This window comes from Cnephaeus nilssonii, assembly GCF_951640355.1.
Source record: "Cnephaeus nilssonii genome assembly, chromosome: 8".
In the NCBI taxonomy this organism is placed as follows: domain Eukaryota; kingdom Metazoa; phylum Chordata; class Mammalia; order Chiroptera; family Vespertilionidae; genus Cnephaeus; species Cnephaeus nilssonii.
Window position 1 is genome coordinate 93,790,321 of NC_137079.1, and position 20,178 is coordinate 93,810,498.

Genomic DNA, 20,178 nt, shown 5'->3' on the forward strand with positions numbered 1-20,178 from the left:
ACTTTCCAAAGTAATAACTAGCACCCAAGGTGACCTTAGCCAAAATTTGCATTTCCCAGCGAGTTCTTCTATAATTTTTTTCCTGACAATTGTTATTTCTTTTTTTAAAATTTAATAAATCTTTATTATTCAGATTATTACAATTGTTTCTCCTTTTTCCCCCCATAGCTCCCCTCCACCCAGTTCCCACCCCACCCTCTGCCCTTACCTCCCCCCCACTGTCCTCATCCATAGGTGTACGATTTTTGTCCAGTCTCTTTCCGTAACCCCACACCCTTTTCCCCTGAGAATTATCAATCCACTCCCATTCTATGCCCCTGATTCTATTATATTCACCAGTTTATTCTGTTCCTCAGATTTTTAATTCACTTGATTTTTAGATTCACTTGTTGATAGATATGTATTTGTTGTTCATAATTTTTATCTTTACTTTTTTCTTCTTCTTCCTCTTCTTAAAGAATACCTTTCAGCATTTCATATAATACTGGTTTGGTGGTGATGAACTCCTTTAGTTTTTTTTTGTCTGTGAAGCTCTTTATCTGACCTTCAATTCTGAATGATAGCTTTGCTGGGTAGAGTAATCTTGGTTGTAGGTTCTTGCTATTCATCACTTTGAATATTTCTTGCCACTCCCATCTGGCCTGCATAGTTTCTGTTGAGAAATCAGCTGACAATTGTATGGGTGCTCCCTTGTAGGTAATTAACTGTTTTTCTCTTGCTGCTTTTAATATTCTCTCTTTGTCTTTTGCCCTTGGCATTTTAATTATGAGGTGTCTTGGTGTGGTCCTCTTTGGATTGCTTTTGTTTGGGGTTCTGTGCACTTCCTGGACTTGTAAGTCTATTTCTTTCACCAGGTGGGGGAAGTTTTCGGGCATTATTTCTTCAAATAGGTTTTCAGTATCTTGCTCTCTCTCTTCATCTGGCACCCCCATAATTCTGATGTTGGTATGCTTGAAGTTGTCCCAGAGGCTTCTTACACTATCTTTTCTCTTTTTGCTTTTCCAGTTGAGTGTTTTTTGCTTCTTTGTATTTCAAATCTTTGACTTGATTCTTGCATTCCTCTAGTCTGTTGTTGGGTCTCTGTATAATATTTTTTATTTTAGTCAGTGTATGTTTAATTTCTAGTTGGTCCTTTTTCATATCCTCGAGGGTCTTGTTGAATTTATCAGCCTTTTCTAGGAAATTCTTGAAAACCTTATAACCATGGTTTTGAACTCTATATCCAGTTGTTTGTTTTCCTCCATTTCTTTCATTTGTGATCTGTTTCTTTGTCTCCACATTTTCGCTGCTTCCCTAAGTTGGTAGGGTGGCTTTGTGTGCTAGGTGTTCTATATGGGCCAGTTGGTCAGCCTCCCAGTTACCTGAGGTGGACTCTCTTGGTTGCACTCCTTTGTGGACTGTGTACAGCCTTGTTGTAGTTAAGTCTTGATTGTTGTTGGTGTCACTGGGAGGAATTGACCTCCAGGCCAATTGGCTGTGAGGACCTGTTGTGTCTATAATGAAAGAACTGCTGTGCTGGAGACACCCTTATGGGGCAGGACTTGCTTCAGTGGGGCTTTGGTGCTCACTGAGTCTGCCTCTTGAATGTGTCACTTATGGATGTGAGTAGTTGAAATCTGGTGTCGTTTCTCACTGACCACTAGATACACTAGCTTCTGGTTCTCCAATGGGTTGCAGGTCAGCTACTGTCTGAGGCCACCCAGCAGGAGCTACAGCGAGAATTACAGTTCTCTCCTCTTTGCTTGGGGTTTGGAGGTTTTGGAGCTGTCTGACCAGAGCTGCAGTTTGTTTGGTTAAGCTGTGAAAGGGCAGGCCATTTATATGCAAAAGCTGCTGCGTGGAGCTTGAGTGGGTTTGTAGATTGTGCAGGCCGGGGTCTCAGGGAGTCACTAGGCTAGGGTGTGGCAAACAGCGATGGCTGCCAGTCAGCTGTCTCTGCATCTCCGTGTTTCAAGTCCCCACGTCCCACACCCCAGCGCAGTAAACAATGATTGCTGGGAGCACCTCTGCAAGAAAGCCGCCCTCACTTTCTGACCCTATGGTAGACAGTCCAGCTTCTCCCAGTAGGAGTTTGGGTCCCCAGCCTCTCCCCAGAAACTGGAGTTCAGAGTAATCGGGAGCTTGTCTCCCTTCGGGTTGAAAGAAGCAGCTCACCCAGACACCTTCTGCCAGCCCGATTCGTGTGCCTCTGTACCTCAGCTTTTCAGCACTTGTGCACATCTCAATGCTCTTTTCTCTTTCCTTCTAGTTGTAGAACTTCCACTTAGCCAGCTTCCCGGTGGTTCTGGGTGATAGATGTTTTGTCTTTTAGTTGTAGTTTTGAAATTGTTGCGCGAGGCAGCAGTTTAGGTGTTTACCTATGCCGCCATCTTGGTTTCTCTCTCTTCTATAATTTTTAAACAAAATATTGAGTAATCTTATTGCGGGAGAGCTGAAAACTCTGCCCTCTCCTGCCGCCTTTGAATCTCTCTGCACCAGAGGCGGTTTCGCCAGTGGGTTTCATTTCTTATTACAGATTTTAGATTCCAAATACAAATTAAGATTTTAATTTGAACAAGAAACCACATTAAAGATGACCAGGCACTCTTTTTTCAGCCTAATTTTAAAAAGTACCTTTAGATATTCCAATTTCTTTATAATTTTGCCTATTGACCAAATTTTTCCCCATAATAATCTGACTTAAACACAAAGTATAACTCACGCACTTGCAGATCCGAGGGGTTCCAAAGCTGACTTGGGCTCTAGGCATAGTTAATCTTACCACCATCCCGGTGTTGTTTTCGCTCAGGTGAATCCTTCTTTCTCCAGAAGTGCACCATTAATGTTGGTGTTTACAGGGTCAGGAAGTAGCTCTAGTTCGGGTCGCCATTAATATTGGTGCGCCTGGGTGGGCATCCATTAATGCTGGGTTTCTTGTCCCAGCATTACGAAGGGTTCAGCAATCTGGAGAAAGGGCTGTGCATAGATTCAAGAAGGAGTCCAAAGATGAAAGATAGTTTTGAAAGGCATTGGGGGTCAGAGGAGCTTCAGCTAAAGGAGCTAAAGACTACCCCTTGACTCAGGATCTCGTGCTAGTTATTAACACAAATTGTCCTAAGGCAAGGTGGAGATAATACACTTCAAAGGGTAGGGTTTCAAAGGGTAGGGTTTACAGAAGCGTTGTCAGATTGGGGAATAGCCTACCGCTGTTCAGGTGTTTGGCCAACAGGAGGCAATAACATGCAGATTAAAATGCCCTGAGCTGTCTGGCAGTAAACAATCCTGTTCAGGTTTGGGGGAAGTGCCTTTCCAGCCATTCCAACAGGTAATCACATATGTGGCTCAGCTCTTATTGAGCCCCACAAGCTTCACCAACCTTTTGATGAAACTCTTGTAATTATGACATGTTGGAATTGGTTCCCGGCATCTTGCAGGCCTAACTTCCTTTGGCTACTCATTGGTATCCTTTATATTAAACTCTAATAATAAGTACAGCATTTTCCAGAATCTTGAGTTGTTATAACAAATTATCAAACCTGGTAAAGGGGCATCGCTGGAACTCCTAATTTGTAGCCAAGTGGAGAAAAATGTGGATAACCTGGGGAACCCATACTGGTCACTGTATATTAAGTGAGGGCAATATTGTAGGACTGAGCTCTTAAGCCTGTGGAGTCTGGCACTTACTCTCAGTAATTAGTGTCAAAATTTAATTGAATTGATTTTAGGACACCCAGTTGACATCTGCAATAAATTAAACAGTTTTATGTCAGAAGAACCCTCTAACAAATATGTAGTCTTTATGCTTTACATGTCATGTAAATATCAAAAAATATGTCATTCTTCAACTTGTTTTTTTATTCTAAACATTTTTAAGATTTGGCCATATTGATTTTATATAAATTTAGTTCATTAACTCCTGTATAGTTTTCCTCAGATTGAATATTTCTAAGCTATTCATTCTTTCTCCTGCTGGTGAACACTTGAATTGGTTCCAATTTTACTATTACTAAGAAGTCAACAATAATGATTTTAAAACACATCTCCTTATCTAAATTGGCAAGTGTCTCTAGGTTCTAGGGTATGTGTATCTTCAACTTACATAGAAATTGTCAAATTGCGCTCCAACATGATCATACCAATTTATATGCTACCAAGAAATTGTGAGAGTCCCTGATGGTCTCATCTGGATCAAATTTTGCACTGTCTGACTTTTGCATTTTGCCCATGTGATTATTATGGAATGGTATGTCTGTGCTAGTTTGTTTTTATTCTCTGATCACTAATGAGATTAACAAGCTTCTCATGTTCTCTGGATATTCAGGTTTCTTCTTCTGTGAATAGTCTGTTCACGTGCCAGTGTTAATGTGTTAATGTCCTTTTAAAAAAACTGACTTGTGAACATTTAAAAATATATATGGACACTAATTCTACACTAGTTTATGTTAATCCCTCTATTTTTAAAATAACATATTTTTGAATTATATAAATAACATTTATTATAGAAAAACTTTATGAAGAAATTTAGAATTACCTGTGATTACACTGTCCAAAGATAATTACTGTTTTTCATTTGGAATCTATCTTTAGAATGTTTTCTTACTATGAATCTATATTTTTTTATTTCAAAAAAAAAAGGTTGTTTTATACACACATATCTACTAACTTGTAATGGTTCACTTGTATCTGTCTTAGCTCCTCAATTATATGGTAAGCTCAATGATGGTAAAAATCATAGTTTCTATTACATTGAGTCTTACATAGCATCAACAAAATGTCCTTTCTTTAGTAGAAATTTACTTAATATTGATTTAATGTTTATTTCATTACAGCACATCCAGATGTGAATGGTGTTATGGTCCTCAGTTTGATGAAGGTTATCGTGTCATCCAATCCTGCAATGTTTTTGGAGCAACACACCTTCCTGTTATGTTTCATGTCTGTTCTTCTTCCTGCTACAGAGAAGTACTTGAAAACAGTTCCTTGTAGTAACTCTAAATTCTGAGTTGATGATCATACAATGATTTTTGAACTCCACTTTAAAAGCCATTAAAGTTTATGTAAATACCAATTCATTTCTTTGAGAGTACAGATTCTGTATGGAAGACATTAGCATCTTCTCATACTTTTGTGCATCTTCTTTGTAATTCTACCTCCTTATAAAAGTTTGTGATTGTTAGGGAGTTCTTGCAGAATTATTAGTTAAGAAGGATTAATGAAGATTTTTGAATTTCAATGAAGATCTATAAAATTTATTTCAGACAATTTTTACTATAAAAAGATAAATGTTATATCCCTCTGCAAAAAGGATATATCTTAAAACTGGCCTTTTCATGCATCCATTCTAACTGATAACATTTCAAAGTCATCAGTTGGGGTTTTGCCTCATGTATCTTCAACATGATGTATCCAAGTTTTCAACATTTGTGCATTTCTATGGAAATTTATCCAGTGCCAATCATCTGAATTGTAGATTGCTTCTGGGAATAAAAATTTACTTCCAGCCCTGGCTGGTGTTGCTCAGTGGTTAGAATGTTGGCTCCCACACAAAAGGGTCACAGGTTCAGTTCCCTGTCAAGAGCACATACCTGGGTTGCAGGTTCCATCCCTGGCCCTGGTAGGGGCACATGCAGGAGGCAACCAATTGATTTGTCTCTCTCACATCAATGATTTTTTTTTCTCTCTTCCCCTCCCTCTCTCCTTTCCATTCTTTCTAAAAATAATTGGAAAAAATCTCTTCAGGTGAGGATTAACAATAACAAAAAATTAATTCCACACAGACACACTCACAGGACTAAACGGGAATTAAAACTAAAATACAAAAAACCCACCCTGAGTAATAAACTGAATACTCGCAGGAGAGAACCCTGATAACCAAAGTTGGAAAGTGGAGACCACATAGAGACTGGTAGGAAGGTCAGAAGCACAAAAGGGCTGGTCAGGCTCCCACAGACAGCAACTAAAATTCTAAAGCGATATCTCAGCTGTTGGGGGTTGCCACTGAGAACTCTGGGATCTAATCCCCAAGCTTCCCCCACCCCCAGCAGAGAGCCCCAGAACTCAGAAAGATGTCCACATAACATCTGGCTGTGAAAAGCAGCAGGGTTGCTGTCTGTCAGGGAGAGAAGGCTGGAAATGCAGGCACCATCTTAAAGGGCCAACACACAAAATTTAGAGTGCAGCCACTCACCTTGGACTCCAGCAGAGGAAGGGCAGAGCAGAATGGAGTTGTGTATGTGCAGAAGCCAGGGTGGGAGGCTATGCGTAAGAGTTTGGAAGGCAGAAACCCCAGTTTCCTGTGCTGAGACATTCCCTCATGCCACAGAAGTCATCTTTCTCAGGCAAACCTTTGCTATCCAGGCAGTTTTTGCCTGGGGGAAAGAAAGTTGACCCACCCTATTGGAAAACCCTTTGTCATACCCTGTGGAGTTACTGAGGTTTATTAAGGGCCTGAGAATAACAATTAGCCTTCAGGCAGAAAAAATTACCCCACCCTGTTGGAAAACCTCTTGCCACACCTGTGGACAATTGCCTGAGGCTACTCAAGACTGAATACAATCAGTCTGCCCAGCAGAGGCAGGACTCTGGAGGCTTTGAGTCTTTGCCTGATCTGATTAGTCAGAAACAGCATTTAACACTGTCCTGCACTAGAGATTGGGAGGTATAGCGGATATAACTCATACATAGTTACAAACCCAAATGGGGAGAAGAAAAACAATCCCCAAATGAAAGAATAAGAGAATTCTCCAGGAGAAGAGATAAATAAAATGGAAATGAGAAATTGATCTGATATAGAGTTCAGAATAATGATGGCAAAGATGCTCAACAGCATGAGAAACAATATAGTAACTATGAAAAAACAACAGTCAAAAATAAAGAATGACATAGCACTAATAAAGAACATAGTGGAAGGAAAACACAGCAGATTAGGGGAAGCTGAGGACTGGATCAGTGAATTAGAAGACAGGGTAGAAAAAATCAATCAGAGAACCGAAAAGAAAAAAAAATTAAAAACAAGAGGAAAGCTTAAGGGAACTGTGGGACAACATGAAACATAACAATATTCACATAATAAGTGTGTCAGAAGGGGAAAAAAGTGAGCAAGTGATAGAGAACATATTTGAAGAAATAATGGCAGAAAACTTCCCTAACCTGGTGCAGGAAAAATTCAGACAAGTTTGGGGCACAGAGAGTCCCAAGCAAGAAGAATCCAAACAGGCCCACACCCAGACACATCATAATTAAAATGCCAAAATTTAAAGACAATGAAAGAATTTTAAAGGCAATAAGAGCAAAGGAATTTTTTATCTACAAAGGAGCTCCCATAAGGCTATCAACTGATTTCTCATCAGCAACTCTATAAGCTATAAATACTCAAGGTAATGAATAGCAAGGATCTGAAACCAAGATTACTATATCCAGCAAGGCTATCATTCAAAAGTAGATGGTGAAATAAAGAGCTTCGCAGACAAAAAGGCTAAAGGAGTTTATCACCACCAAGCCAGCATTACAAGAAAAGCTAAGGAGACTGCTGAAATGAGAAGAAATAGAGGGAGAAACCTTGGCATACAGAATTAAAATGACAATAAATAAGTACCTATCAATAATAACTTTAAATGTAAATGGATTAAATGCTCCAATCAAAGACATTCGATGGATACAAAAACATGACCCAATTTTATGCTTTCTACAAGAGACTCTCCTCAGAACAAGACTCACACAGGATGAGTGTGAAGGGATGGGGAAAAATTTCCATGCAAATGGAAACAACACCACCAAAAAAAAAGCTGCAGTAGTAATTACAGATGTTCCCAATATCCTCCCCTACCCCAGGGCCACCTTAACCCAGTCCCTGATCCTCCGCTCCCTTGGCCTTTACCATTGTCTGTGTCCATGGGCATTGCTGTATATGCTTTGGCTAATATCTTCACCTTACTTTATCAAGAGCCCCTGCAAACCTCTTCCCTCTGAGATCTGTCAGTCTGTTCCATGTATTCATATTTCTGGTTCTATTTTGTTTATCAACTTATTTTATAAATTTATTTTTTCTTTAGATACCACATATAAGTGAGATATGGTATTTGTCTTGCTATGACTGGTTTATTTCACTCAGCATAATAATCTCCAAATCCATCCAGGCTGTTCATCAGGTTATTTTGTTCATTTGATTCTACATATGATATCATGTGATACTTATCTTTCTCTGACTGGCTTATTTCACTTAGCATTATACTCTCCAGGTCACTTCATGCTGTCTCAAAGGGTAAGAGATTCCCAGATTCCCCCCGCCCTTTTTTTTTTTTTTTTTACTGCTGCATAGTATTCAATGGTATAAATGTACCACAGTTTTTTATCCGCTAATCTCCTGATGAACACTTGGGCTGTTTCTGGATCATAGCTATTGTAAATTGTGCTGCTATGAACATAGAGGTGCATACAGTCCTTCTGATTGGCGTCTTGGGTTTCATAGGATATATTCCCAAAAGTGGGATCACTGGATCATATGGCAGTTCCATATGTAATTTTTTGAGGAAACTCCATACTGTTTTCCATAATGGCTGCACCAGTCTGCATTCCCACCAGTAATGCACTAGGGTTCCCACTTCTCCACATCCTCCTCAGCGCTTGTCATTTATTGATGGCAGCCATTCTGACAGATGTGAGGTGATACTTCATTATAGTTTTAATTTGTACCTCTCAGATGATTAGTGACTTTGAGCATTTCTTCCTATGCCTCTTGAACTTCTATATGTCCACTTTGGAGAAGGGTCTATTTAGGGCCTTTGTCTATTTTTTTATTCAATTGTTTGCCCCTCTTTTGCTAAATTGTATGGATTCTTTATATATTTTGGATTCTAATGCTTTATTAGATGCATCATTGCCAAAAATGGTCTCCCATACAGTTGGCTCCCTTTTTATTTTGTTGATGGTTTCTTTTGCTGTGCCGCAGCTTTTTATTTTGATGTAGTCCCATTTGTTTATTTTTCCCTTAGTTTCCTTTGAGAGGTATCTGTAAATATATTGCTATAAGAGATGTCTAAAATTTTGCTGCCTATGGTTTCTTCTAGGATTCTTATGATTTCATGACTTTCATATAAGTCTTTTATCCATTTTGAATTTATTTTGTATTAGTGGCCCAGTGCACGAAGATTCGTGCATAGGGGCTGGGTCCCACAGCCCGACCTGCACCCTCTCCAATCTGGGAGCCCTCAGGAGAGCCCTCTCCAATCCGGTAGTTTCTGTCTATCTTTGCAAACATATGAGCGAATTGTCTGAGACCCCAACCCAGTTTGGTATTTTGCTCACAGAAACATAGAGGCATTTTTTTCTTTGCTTCATTGGTGGAGATTTCCTGGAAGTTTTAGGATATCTTCCATTTAATTTTTCCTAGACATTCTGATTTTACTTATGTCTCTCACCTTTGCTTTCCCTCCATCCTCCACCACAACAATAACTTGCTCCAGGCTTACTTTGCTCTAGTGTCTAGGAGATCCATCTGGCACCAGAATTATGATAACCAGCATTCCTGGTGCTCCCCACGCTCTTGGTTTTCCCTTCCTACTCTGTCTCCATCCCATGGCCTCCTGCTCTGCCAAGTCCTCCTAGCCACCAGCTCTCCCTCTCTGCTCTCTGTCTGGTGGCTTGGAGAGCCAAGTTCCCCAAGCCGCTCTACTCTCTGCTGGCTCTCCCGCTTTGCTCTCCGCCTGGAGCCTGTGTATTCAAATTAACTCGCCATCTTTGTCAGGTTAATTTGCATACTCACTCCTGATTGGCTGGTGGGCATCTCCGAGGTATGGTCAATTTATATGTTTCTCTTATATTATATAGGATATGGTATAAGTTGCTGGTCTAGTTTCAATTTTTTGCATGTGTCTGTCCAAATTTGCCAACATCATTTATTGAAGAGACTGTCTTGACTTCACAGTAAGTTCTTAAGTCCTTTGTCAAATATTTATTGAGTGTAATGGCTTGGGTCAGTTTCTAGGGTCTCTGTTCTGTACCATCTATATCTATACTAATAAAAGCCTAGGTGGCCTTCGCGTGCGATGTCGTCACAAGATGGCTGCCACAATATGGCCGCCACAAGATGGCCACGTGCACAGTTGAGGTGAGGCCCAGCAGCCGCTCCATGCAGTGAGGCCTGGGGGTCCGTGGCTCCATGTAGTGCGGGGGGGGGGGGGGGGGGGCGCGGTCCCAGCATCTCCACTGCCTCGTGTGGAGGAGGCGGGTCCCGGCAGAGGAGTCGGGTTGCGGCAGGGGATGGCAGTTGTGGGAGATTGGGCCTACAGGGGAAGGCAGTTGGAGGCAATAAGGCTGGCAGGGGAGGGCAGTTGTGGGCAATTGGCCTGGCAGGGTAGGGCAGTTGGGGGCAATCGGGCCAGCAGGGGAGGACAGTTGGGGTTGATCAGGCCAGCAGGGGAGTGGTTATGGGAAGATCAGGTTGGCAGGCATAAGTGGTTAGGGGCAATCAGGCAGGCGAGTGGGTAGGAGCCAGCAGTCTCAGATTGTGAGAGGGCTGTCTGACAGGGATCGGGCCTAAACCAGCAGTTGGTCATCCTTGAGGGGTCCCAGATTGGAGAGGGTGCAGGCTGGGCTGAGGGACAACCCCCCCCCACCACCAACCCAGTGCATGAATTTTGTGCACTGGGCCACTAGTTTCAATTATAAAACGTCTGTGGTCAGACACCAAAACTGCCGAACGACCAAACATCCAGACTCACCAGGAGGTGCATTGATGGGTCCTATGGTGCCAGTGGGCAAGACTCTGCTCTGGGTCCTGTGGCACCAGCAGTAGGTGGCTGGGACTCTGCTCTGGGTCCCACGGCACCCGTGGCGGGCGGGACTTCTGGTTCCCACGGTGCCCACAGCGGGCGGACCTTCTGGGTCCCGTGGTGGCAGCGGGCAGGACTCTGGGGTCCCACAGCACCAGTGGCAGGAGGGAGTCCAGGTTCCCACAGTGACAGCAGGAGGGAGTCCAGGGTCCTGCAGCAGTGGCAGGAGGGAGTACGGGGCGGTGGCAGGAGGGAGTTTGAGGTCCCACAGTGGTGGTGAGAGGGAGTCTGGGGTCCTGCAGCGTGAGGGTCTGGGTCTTGTGCGATTTTGCGCACTGGGCCTCTAGTATATATATATATATATATATATATATAAAAGCTTATGTGACTGGCCAGTAGCTATGACATGCAGTGACCACCAGAATGGCAGATGCTCAATGCAGGAGCTGTCGAGCTGCAGTGACTTGTCAGCTGCAGTTCCTGAGTGATGTACCTGGAACCAGAGAGGAGGGAGCTTGATTCCGGGGTGCGTCACCCGAGAACTGCCCTATCACAATCCAGGACCCCTCAGGGGATGTCAGAGAGCCGGTTTTGGCTCAATCCCCAAGGCCAGGCTGAGGGACCCCACCAGTGCACAAATCCATGCACTAGACCTCTAGTTGATCTATATGCCTGTTCTTGTGCCAGTACCAGGCTATTTTGATTACTGTGGCTCTGAATATAGCTTGATACCTAGTATTGTGATTCCTCCAACTTTGTTCTTCTGTTTCAAGATTGCTGTGGCTATTCATGGTCTTTTTTGGTTCCATATCAATTTTGGAGTATTTGTTCTAGATCTGTGAAATATGCTGTTGGTATTTTAATAGGGATTGCATTGAATCTGTAGATTGCCTTGGGTGGTATGGACATTTTAATGATGTTAATTCTACCAATCCATGAATGCAGTATATTCTTCCACTTGTTTATATCTCCCTCTATCCATTTTTTCAATGTCCAGTAGTTTTCCAAGTACAAGTCTTTTACTTCCTTGGTTAAGTTTATTTCCAAGTATCTTAATTTTTTTGTTGTAATTGTAAATGGGATTGTTTACTTAGTTTCCCTTTCTGAGAATTCATTATTGGTGTATAAAAAAGCCTTCAATTTTGGGGTGTGTTAATTTTGTATACTGGTACATTGCCAAATTCCTTCATTAAGTCTAATAGTTTTTTTGGTGGAGTCTTTAGGGTTTTCTATGTACAATATCATATCATCTACAAATAACGAGAGTCTTACTTCTTCCTTTCATATTTGGATGCCTTATGTTTTCTTCTTGACTGCTTGCTGTGCCTAGGATTTCCAGTACCATTTGAATAAGAGTGATGAAAGCAGACATCCCCATCTTGTTCCTGTTCTTAAGGGAAATGGTATTAGTGTTTAACCATTGAGTAGGATTTTTGTCTGTAGGTTTCTCATATAAGGCCTCTATTATGTTAAGACTAGTGGCCTGGTGCATGACATTCGTGCACTGGAGGGGGAGGGAATCCCCCCTCAGTCCGGCCTGCTCCCTTTAGCAGTCCAGGAGCCATTGGGGGATGTCCAACTGATGGCTTAGGCCCATCAGTCGGACATCCTTAGTGCCGCTGCGGAGATGGGAGAGGCTCCTGACACCACCACTGCACTCACCAGCCATCAGCCCAGTTTGTGGCTAAGCAGCACACCCGCTGTGGGAGCACACTGACCACCAGTGGGCAGCACCTGATCCTCATTGAGCGTCTGCCCCCTGGTGGTCAGTGTGCATCATAGCAGCCAGTCATTCCACCATTAAGTCTATTTGCATATTACCCTTTTATTATATAGGATTTTATTCCTCTGTTCCCACATTGCTGAGAGTTTTTATCAAAAATGGCTGCTGGATTTTGTCGGATGCTTTTTCTGAATCTATTGATATGATCATGTGATTTCTGTCTTTCAATTTGTTTATGTGGTATATCACATTTATTGATATGCAAATATTCTACCAGCCTTGTATCCCCTAAATAAATCCCACTTGGTCATGGTGTATGAACTTTTTAATATATTGCTGGATCCAATTTGCTAATATTTTGTTAAGAATTTTAGCATCTATGTTCATGAGGAATATTTACCTGTAATTCTCTTTCTTCCAGTGTCTTTATCTGGTTTTGGAATTAGGATAATGCTAGCCTCAGAATAAGAGCTTGGAAGTGTTCCTTCCTCTTGCATTTTTTTGAATAATTTTAGGAGTATAGGTTTTAGTTCTTCTTTGAATGTTTGGTAAAACTCCTGTGAAGCCATCCATTCCTGGTCTCTTGTTCGCTGGGAGTTTTTTGATTACTGCTTCTATTTCATCAATTGATATTGGCCTATTCAGCTATTCTGATACTTCCTGATTCAGTTTTGGGAGATTGTGTTTTTTTTTGGGGATTTGCCCATTTCATTCACATTGTTCAGCTTGTTTGAATATAGTATTTTCTTACAACCCTTTGTATTTCTGGGGTGTCAGTTGTTACTTTCCCACTTTTGTTTCTGATTTTATTTACTTGGGTGCTCTCTCTTAGTTTAAGGATGAGTCTGGCTAATGGTTCATCAATCTTGTTTATCTTTTCAAAAAACAAATTATTGTTTTCATTTAATTTTTACATTGCTTATTTTAGTCTCTATGTCACTTATTTTTACTCTATTCTTTTTTATTTCCTTCCTTCTACTTACTCTGGACTTTTCTTATTGTTCTCTTTCTAATTCTTTAAGATGTATAGTTAAATAATTTATTATTAATTGTTTTTGTGTTTGTTTGTGTTTTTTTTTTTTTTTTTTTTTTGAGGTAGGCTGTAGTGCCATGAACTTCCCCTTCAGGACTGCTTTTGTTGTGTCCCAGAGATTTTGGGTTGTTGTGTGTTGATTTTCATTTGTTACCCGGAAGTTTTTGAGTTATTTCTTTATCTCATTCATTGTTTAATAACATGCCAATTAGCCTCCATGTGTTTGAATGTTTTTGAGTGTTTTCACTGTAGTTGATTTCTAATTTCATTCCATTGTGATCTGACAAGATGCTTGATATTTCAATCTTCTTGAACTTGTTTTGTGTCCTAGCATGTGGTCTATCTTTGTAAATTACCCATGTGCACTTGAGAAGAATGTATATTTTCCAGTTTTGTGTTGAAATATTCTTTAAGTGTAAATTAAATCCATCTGATCCAGTGTGTCATTTAGAGTCACTGTTTCCTTGTTAATTGTTTGTCTGGAAGATCTATCCAGTGGGTCAGTGGTGTGTTATAATCCTCTATGACTGTATCTCTCCCTTAAAGTCCTCTAGAATATTTTTATATATTTAGGTGCTCCTATATATAAATATCTTCTAGAGGACTTTAAGGGAGAGATACAGTTTATATATGTTTACCAGGGTTATATCCTATTGTTGGATCGATCCCTTTAATATAATGTTTTTGTCTCCTGTGATGGCATTCACTTTGAAATCTATTTTGTCAGATATGAGTATTGCTACTCCAGCTTTTTTTTTGTTTCCATTTGCATGGGAAAAAATTTTCCATCACTTCACTCTCAACCTGTGTGAGTCATTTGTTCTGAGGAGGGTCTCTTATAGAAAGCATAAAATTGGGTCATGTTTTTGTATCCATTCAGCTACTGTATGTCTTTTGATTGGAGCATTTAATCTATTTACATTTAAGGTTATTATTGATAGGTACTTATTTATTGCCATTTTAATTCTGTATGCCTAGGTATCTCTCTCTTTCTCTCTCTCTCTCTTTCTCTCTCTCTTGCTCTCATTCCAGCAGTCCCTTTAGCTTTTCTTGCAGTACTGGTTTGTGGTGATAAACTCCTTTAGCCATTTTTGTCTGTGAAGCTCTTTAATTCACCATCTATTTTGAATGACAGTTTTGCTGGACAGAGTAGTCTTGGTTTCAGGTCATTGCTTTCATTACATTGAATATTTCATGTTATTCCCTTCTGGCCTGTAGAGTTTCTGACGAGAAATCAGCTGACAGCCTATGAGAGCTCCTTTGTAGGTAACAAATTGCTTTTCTCTTGCTGCCTTTAAGATTCTCTCTTTGTCTTTAATTTTTGGCATTTTAATTTTGATGTGTCTGGGTGTGGGCCTGTTTGGGACTCTCTTGCTTGGGACTTTCTGTGCCTGGTGAACTTGTGTGACATTTTCCTTCACCAGATAAGTAAGTTTTCTGCTATTATTTCTCCAAATAGTTTCCCTATTCCTTGTTCACTTTCATCTCCTTCTGGCAGTTCCATTATGTGAATATTGTTAGTTTCTTATTGTTCCACAGCTCCCTTAAGCTGTCCTCTTGTTTTTTAATTGTTTTTTGTTTTTGCTTCTCTGAGTGATTTTTTTTCTACCCTGTCTTCTAATTCACTGATCCAATTCTTAGTTTCCCCTAATCTTCTATGTATTCCTTCCATTGTGTTCTTTATTAGTGTTATGTCCTTCTTCTTAGTTACTATATCTTTTCTCATGTTGTTGAGCATCTTTGCCATCATTATTCTGAACTCTATATCAGATAAATTGCTTATCTCCATTTCTTTTTTCTTTTTGTTTTTGTTTGTTTGTTTGTTAGAACAACTTGGCAAAATAAAATTCCTGTTTATTGTTGGACAACATTGTTTCACACATACATAAAACAGGCCAAAAAAATAAGTAAACAGCAATTTCATAGACAAAAAAAAAAGGGAAAAAAAGAAACCTTTTTAATCTTTGGTCTTTTTAACCATCTCATACAAACCAACTACTTATAGTACAGCTAGGTACATGCACTGAATGCTTGTTATAGTACAGCTAGGTACATGCACTGAAAAAGTTACTGAATGCTCAGAATAAGATTGGTTTTCTGTTGTTGTTTTTGCTTTTTTTTTTTTTAACAAGGTTTTTTTTTTCTCCTTTGAGATTATAATGAACATGGTCACACCACAAGTAAAGTCAGAAGTAGGACAGAGAATGCTCCAAAGGCTAGTTTGGTCATCCCAAGATCATTTGAAATGGCTGACTCCTAGCAATATGTACAAAAATATAAGGTGTAAATAAAAAATACAAACAAATTTTCCTTTTTAAAGTACTTTTAAGAAAAAAAGCATGGCCTTGGAGTTTTTGTTCTTTTTTCCTCCCCTGTTGCAAATTCATGTTGTGGTTTGAGAGAGTGTCTGTCATCTAAAGGTGGTGCTGCCCACGGTGGGTGGGTGGTTGGGAATCTCTACTCAAAGGTGACCACATTTAGATTCTGAGATGGGAAGTGGAGGGTGAATAGGTCACAGAGGCCTTTAAGTTTAGCTTTTCCTTTTTTTGCTGTCTGGTCATCCTCATCAGTCTTCTGCTTCTTGGTATCAACATTGTCATCCTCATCATCTTCAGCTGCCCATTTGCCTTTAGCTGCCTCAGCCTCCTCATCTTCATCTCCATCCTCTTCCTCACGATCACCTTCCTCTTCTTCTTCCTCCTCCTCCTCTCCTCCTACTTCCTCTTCTTCATCTACCTCATTGTCAGCCTCCTGCTCCCCATTTTCCTCATTAGCATTCCCATTCGCAGGTGCATCTTTTCCATTCTCTGCCTCCTCCACAACTTCCTTCTTCTCCTTCAAGTCCTTGGTAGCGATCTCAGAGCTGGTGTCCAACGCCGTGGCTGACATGGTGGGGCACACCAGTGATCCTATGCAGCGTATTTTTTTTTAAAGCGAGAGTTGGAGGACTCTGGTGAAGAAGCTGCCAGAGTCTGCAGTGGTGGAGGAGGCACGTGGCAGAGGTGGTTACAGCAAGCAGAGAGGGAAACACAGGAGCAATGCAAAGATGGCTTTTCAGAGCAACCAGTCTTATCCCCATTTCATTTAGCCCTTCTTAGAGAATTCTCTTCTTCTTTTGTTTGTTTGTTTGTTTGTTTTGTTTTTCTCCCCAGTTTGGCTGCCTGTTTGGGTTTGTGACTCCATATTAGTTAGATCGGCTATGCCTCCCAATCTCCAGTGTAGGACAGTGTCAAACACTGTTTCTGAGTAATTAGATCAAGCAAAGACTCAAAACCTCCAGAGTCCTGCCTCTGCCTGCAGCCTAATTGTATTCAGTCTTAAGTAGCCTCAGGCAATTGTCCACAGGTGTGGTGAGAGGTTTTCTTACAGGGTGGGGCTATTGCTTTTGCCAGGAGGCTAATTGTTATTCTCAGGCTCTTAATGGGCCTCAGAAACTCCACAGAGTATGGCAAAGGGTTTTTCAATAGTGTGAGGAAACTGCCTTCCCCCAGGCAAAAGCCATTTGGTTAGCAAAGTTTTGCCGGAGAAAGATGACCTTCATACTGTGAAGGAATGACTCAGCAAAGAAAAACTTGATGTCTGCCTTCCAAGCTCTAACCCCAAAGCCCACAACTCTGGCTTCTGTTCACACAGCTCCAGTCCACTCTTCCCTCCCTCTGCTAGAGCTCAAGGTGAATGGCTGCACACCTTGTGTGTTAGCCCTTTAAAAGGGCTCCTGAATTTCTAGCCATCTCTCCCTGGCAGCCTGATGTTACATAGGAACCTTTCTCAGTTCTCATGTTTCTCTGTTGGGGGGTGGGGCCCAGCTTGGGGTTAGACCCCAGAGTTTTCAGTGGCAACCCCCCACAGCTGAGATATCCCTCTGGTTCTTTAGTTGCTGTCTGTGGGAGCCCAGTCAGCCCTTTTGCACTTCTGATCTCCCTACCAGTCTCCATATAGTTTCCACTTTCTGTCCTTAATTATCAGGGTTCTTTCCATCTACTCTTCAGTTGATTATTCAGGATGGCTTTTTGGGTATTTTAGTTGTAATTCTAGTTTGGTCTTGGGAGAATGTCAGTGTGGCATCCATTTACTCTGCTGCCATTTTTAATCTCTGAAAATTACTGATCTGCTGCCTCTTGCATGCCCTCTACTGGGGATCAAGCCTGCAATCGAGGCATGTGACCTGACCAGGAATCAAACTGTGACCTCCTGGTTCATAGGTTGATGCTCAACCGCACTGGTTGGGCACTGAGTGTTTTTCTTTTACTTAATTTCTAGTTTCATGCCATTGTGATCTGAGAAGATACTTGATATGATTTTAATTTTGAAATTCTAAAGACTTATTTTATTTCCTATCATGCAATCTTTCTTTGAGAATGTTCCTTGTGCACTTGAGAAGAATGTATATTTCACTGCTTTGGGATAAAATATTCTATAGATATCAATAAAATCCATCTGATCTGGTGTGTTATTTAGGGTCTCTGTTTCCTTTTTGAATTTTTTTCTGGATGATCTATCTAGTGAGGTCAGTGGGGTGATAAAGTTTCCTGCTATGACTGTATTGTTGTTGATCTCTCCCTTAAAGTCCTCCAAGAGCTTTTTGATATATTTAGGTGCTCCTATATTGGGTACATATATGTTTATCAGAGTTATATCCTTTTGTTGGATTGATCCCTTTAGTATTATGTAGTGTCTTCTTTGCCTTTTTTTATGGCCTTTGTTTTGAAGTGTATTTTATCAGATATAAGTATTGCTACCCCTATTTTTATTTTTTCATCTCCATTTGCATGGAAAATGTTTTCCATCTTTTCACTTTTATCCTGTGTATGTCTTTTGTTCTGAGATGGTCTCTTATAAATAGCATATATATTAGTCATGTTTTCTTTTTTTAAAATATATTTTTATTGATTTCAGAAAGGAAAGGAGATATAGAGATAGAAAAATCAATGATGAGAATCATTGATCAGTTGCCTCCTGAGCAATCCCAGGCATGTGCCCTGACTAGAAATCAAACCATGACCTCCTGGTTCATAGGTTGATGCTCAACCACTGAATCACACTGGCTAGCCATATGGGTCATGTTTTCTTATCCATTCAGCTACCCTATGTTTTTTCATTTAGAGTAATTCATTTACTTTTGTGGTTATTAGTGATAGATGGTAGGTACCTATTTGTTGCCATTTTATTCTTTATGCCTATGTGTGTTTTTTTTCTCTCTCTGTCTCTCTCTTGCCATCATTATTCTGAACTTTATATCAGATAAATTGCATATATATATATATATATATATATATATATATATATATATATATATATAATCTTCTTCTTATAGCAGTCCCTTTAACATTTCTTCCAACTCTGGTTTGGTGATAATAAACCACTTTAGCTTTTTTTTTTCTTTTTTTTTTTCTTGGTCTGGGGAGTTCTTTATTTCTCCTTTAATTTTGAATGGTGGTCTTTCTAGAGTAGTCTTGATTTCAGATCTTTGCTTTTCATTACTGTGAATACTTTGTGCCAGTCCCTTCTTGCCTTTGGTGTTTCTGTTAAGAAACCAGGTGACAGTCTTATGGGAGCTCCTTTGTAGGTAACTGACTATCTCTCTCTTGCTGCCTTTAATATTCTCTCTTTGTCTTTAAATTTTGCCATTTTAATTATGATGTGTCTTGGTGTGCACTTTTTGGTTTTATCTTGATTGGGATCTCTGGGCTTCCTGAACATGTGTGACTTTTTCCTTCACCATGTTAGAAAATTTTTCTGTCATTATTTCTTCAAACTAGTCCTCTATCCCTTGCTCACTTTCTTCTCCCTCTCTTACTTCTGTAATGTGGATATTGTTCCATTTCATGTTCCCCTAAAATTCCCTTAAATTGTCCTCATGTTTTTAAGTATTTTTTCTTTTTGCTGCTCTGATTGAGTGACTTTTTTCTACCTTGTCTTTTAATTCTCTGCTCCAGTTCTCTGTTTCTTCTAACCAACTGTTAATTCTTTCCAGTATGTTTTTTATTTCAGCCCTGTCATTCTACATTCCTGACTGGTTGTTTTTCATGGTTTCTATGTTATTTTTCATACTGTCAATCATTCTAAAAACCATTAATTTATACTGTTTCTGATAACTTGCTTGCCTCCATTTCATTTATCTGTTTTTATGATATTCTTCCTGTTCATTTATTTGAGGCCTGTTTATTTTCCCATTTTTGTTGTTTCTTTGTGTTTGTTTCTGTGTATTGGATAATACTGCTATGCCTCCCAGTCTTGGTGGAGTTGACCCAGACTCAGGGGTATAGTCTTCTTATGTGACCCAGTGGTATAGTCTCCTTGGTTTGCTGAGCTAGGATTGTCCCTTCTGTGGGTTATGTGAGCCCTCCTGTTGTATTTGTATCTTGATTATTGTTGTCCCATTCAAAGGTAGACTTAACCCTCAGGCTTGATGATTATGAGGCTCAACCCTGAGCATGTCATGCCTACTGTTGTACAGGTGCTGACAGAACAAAACCAGCCACAACAAGACCAAACCAAAAACAACACCCAAAAAACAAAACAACAGGGGAAAAAACAAAACTAAAGAAGAATACGAAAAGACATGAGACCAAAAGAATTAGAGGATAAAAAGAAAAAACTGGAAAAAAAGAAAATATAAAAGTAAAGAAAGAAAAGAAATAGTATAAGAATAAAGAAATGAAAATAAAATAATT

General features: G+C 40.1%; 1 protein-coding gene and 1 pseudogene across 2 annotated transcripts in view; one reads left to right on the plus strand and one right to left on the minus strand.

The window, feature by feature from the left end:
* The window catches only part of LRRC63 (leucine rich repeat containing 63), a gene marked incomplete at both ends in the record, with an annotated part of 124,883 nt that extends 119,918 nt beyond the window's left edge, over window positions 1–4,965 (plus strand). Inside the window, one exon of the mRNA XM_079778720.1 lies at window positions 4,809–4,965. Coding sequence (XP_079634846.1) covers window positions 4,809–4,965 — 157 coding nt within the window. The remainder of the gene's footprint in view (window positions 1–4,808) is intronic.
* Window positions 4,966–15,981: 11,016 nt separating this feature from the next.
* Window positions 15,982–16,393, minus strand: LOC307104077 (annotated as a pseudogene). The gene has a single exon. The product of its transcript is annotated as an uncharacterized misc_RNA (transcript).
* Window positions 16,394–20,178: the final 3,785 nt, after the last annotated feature.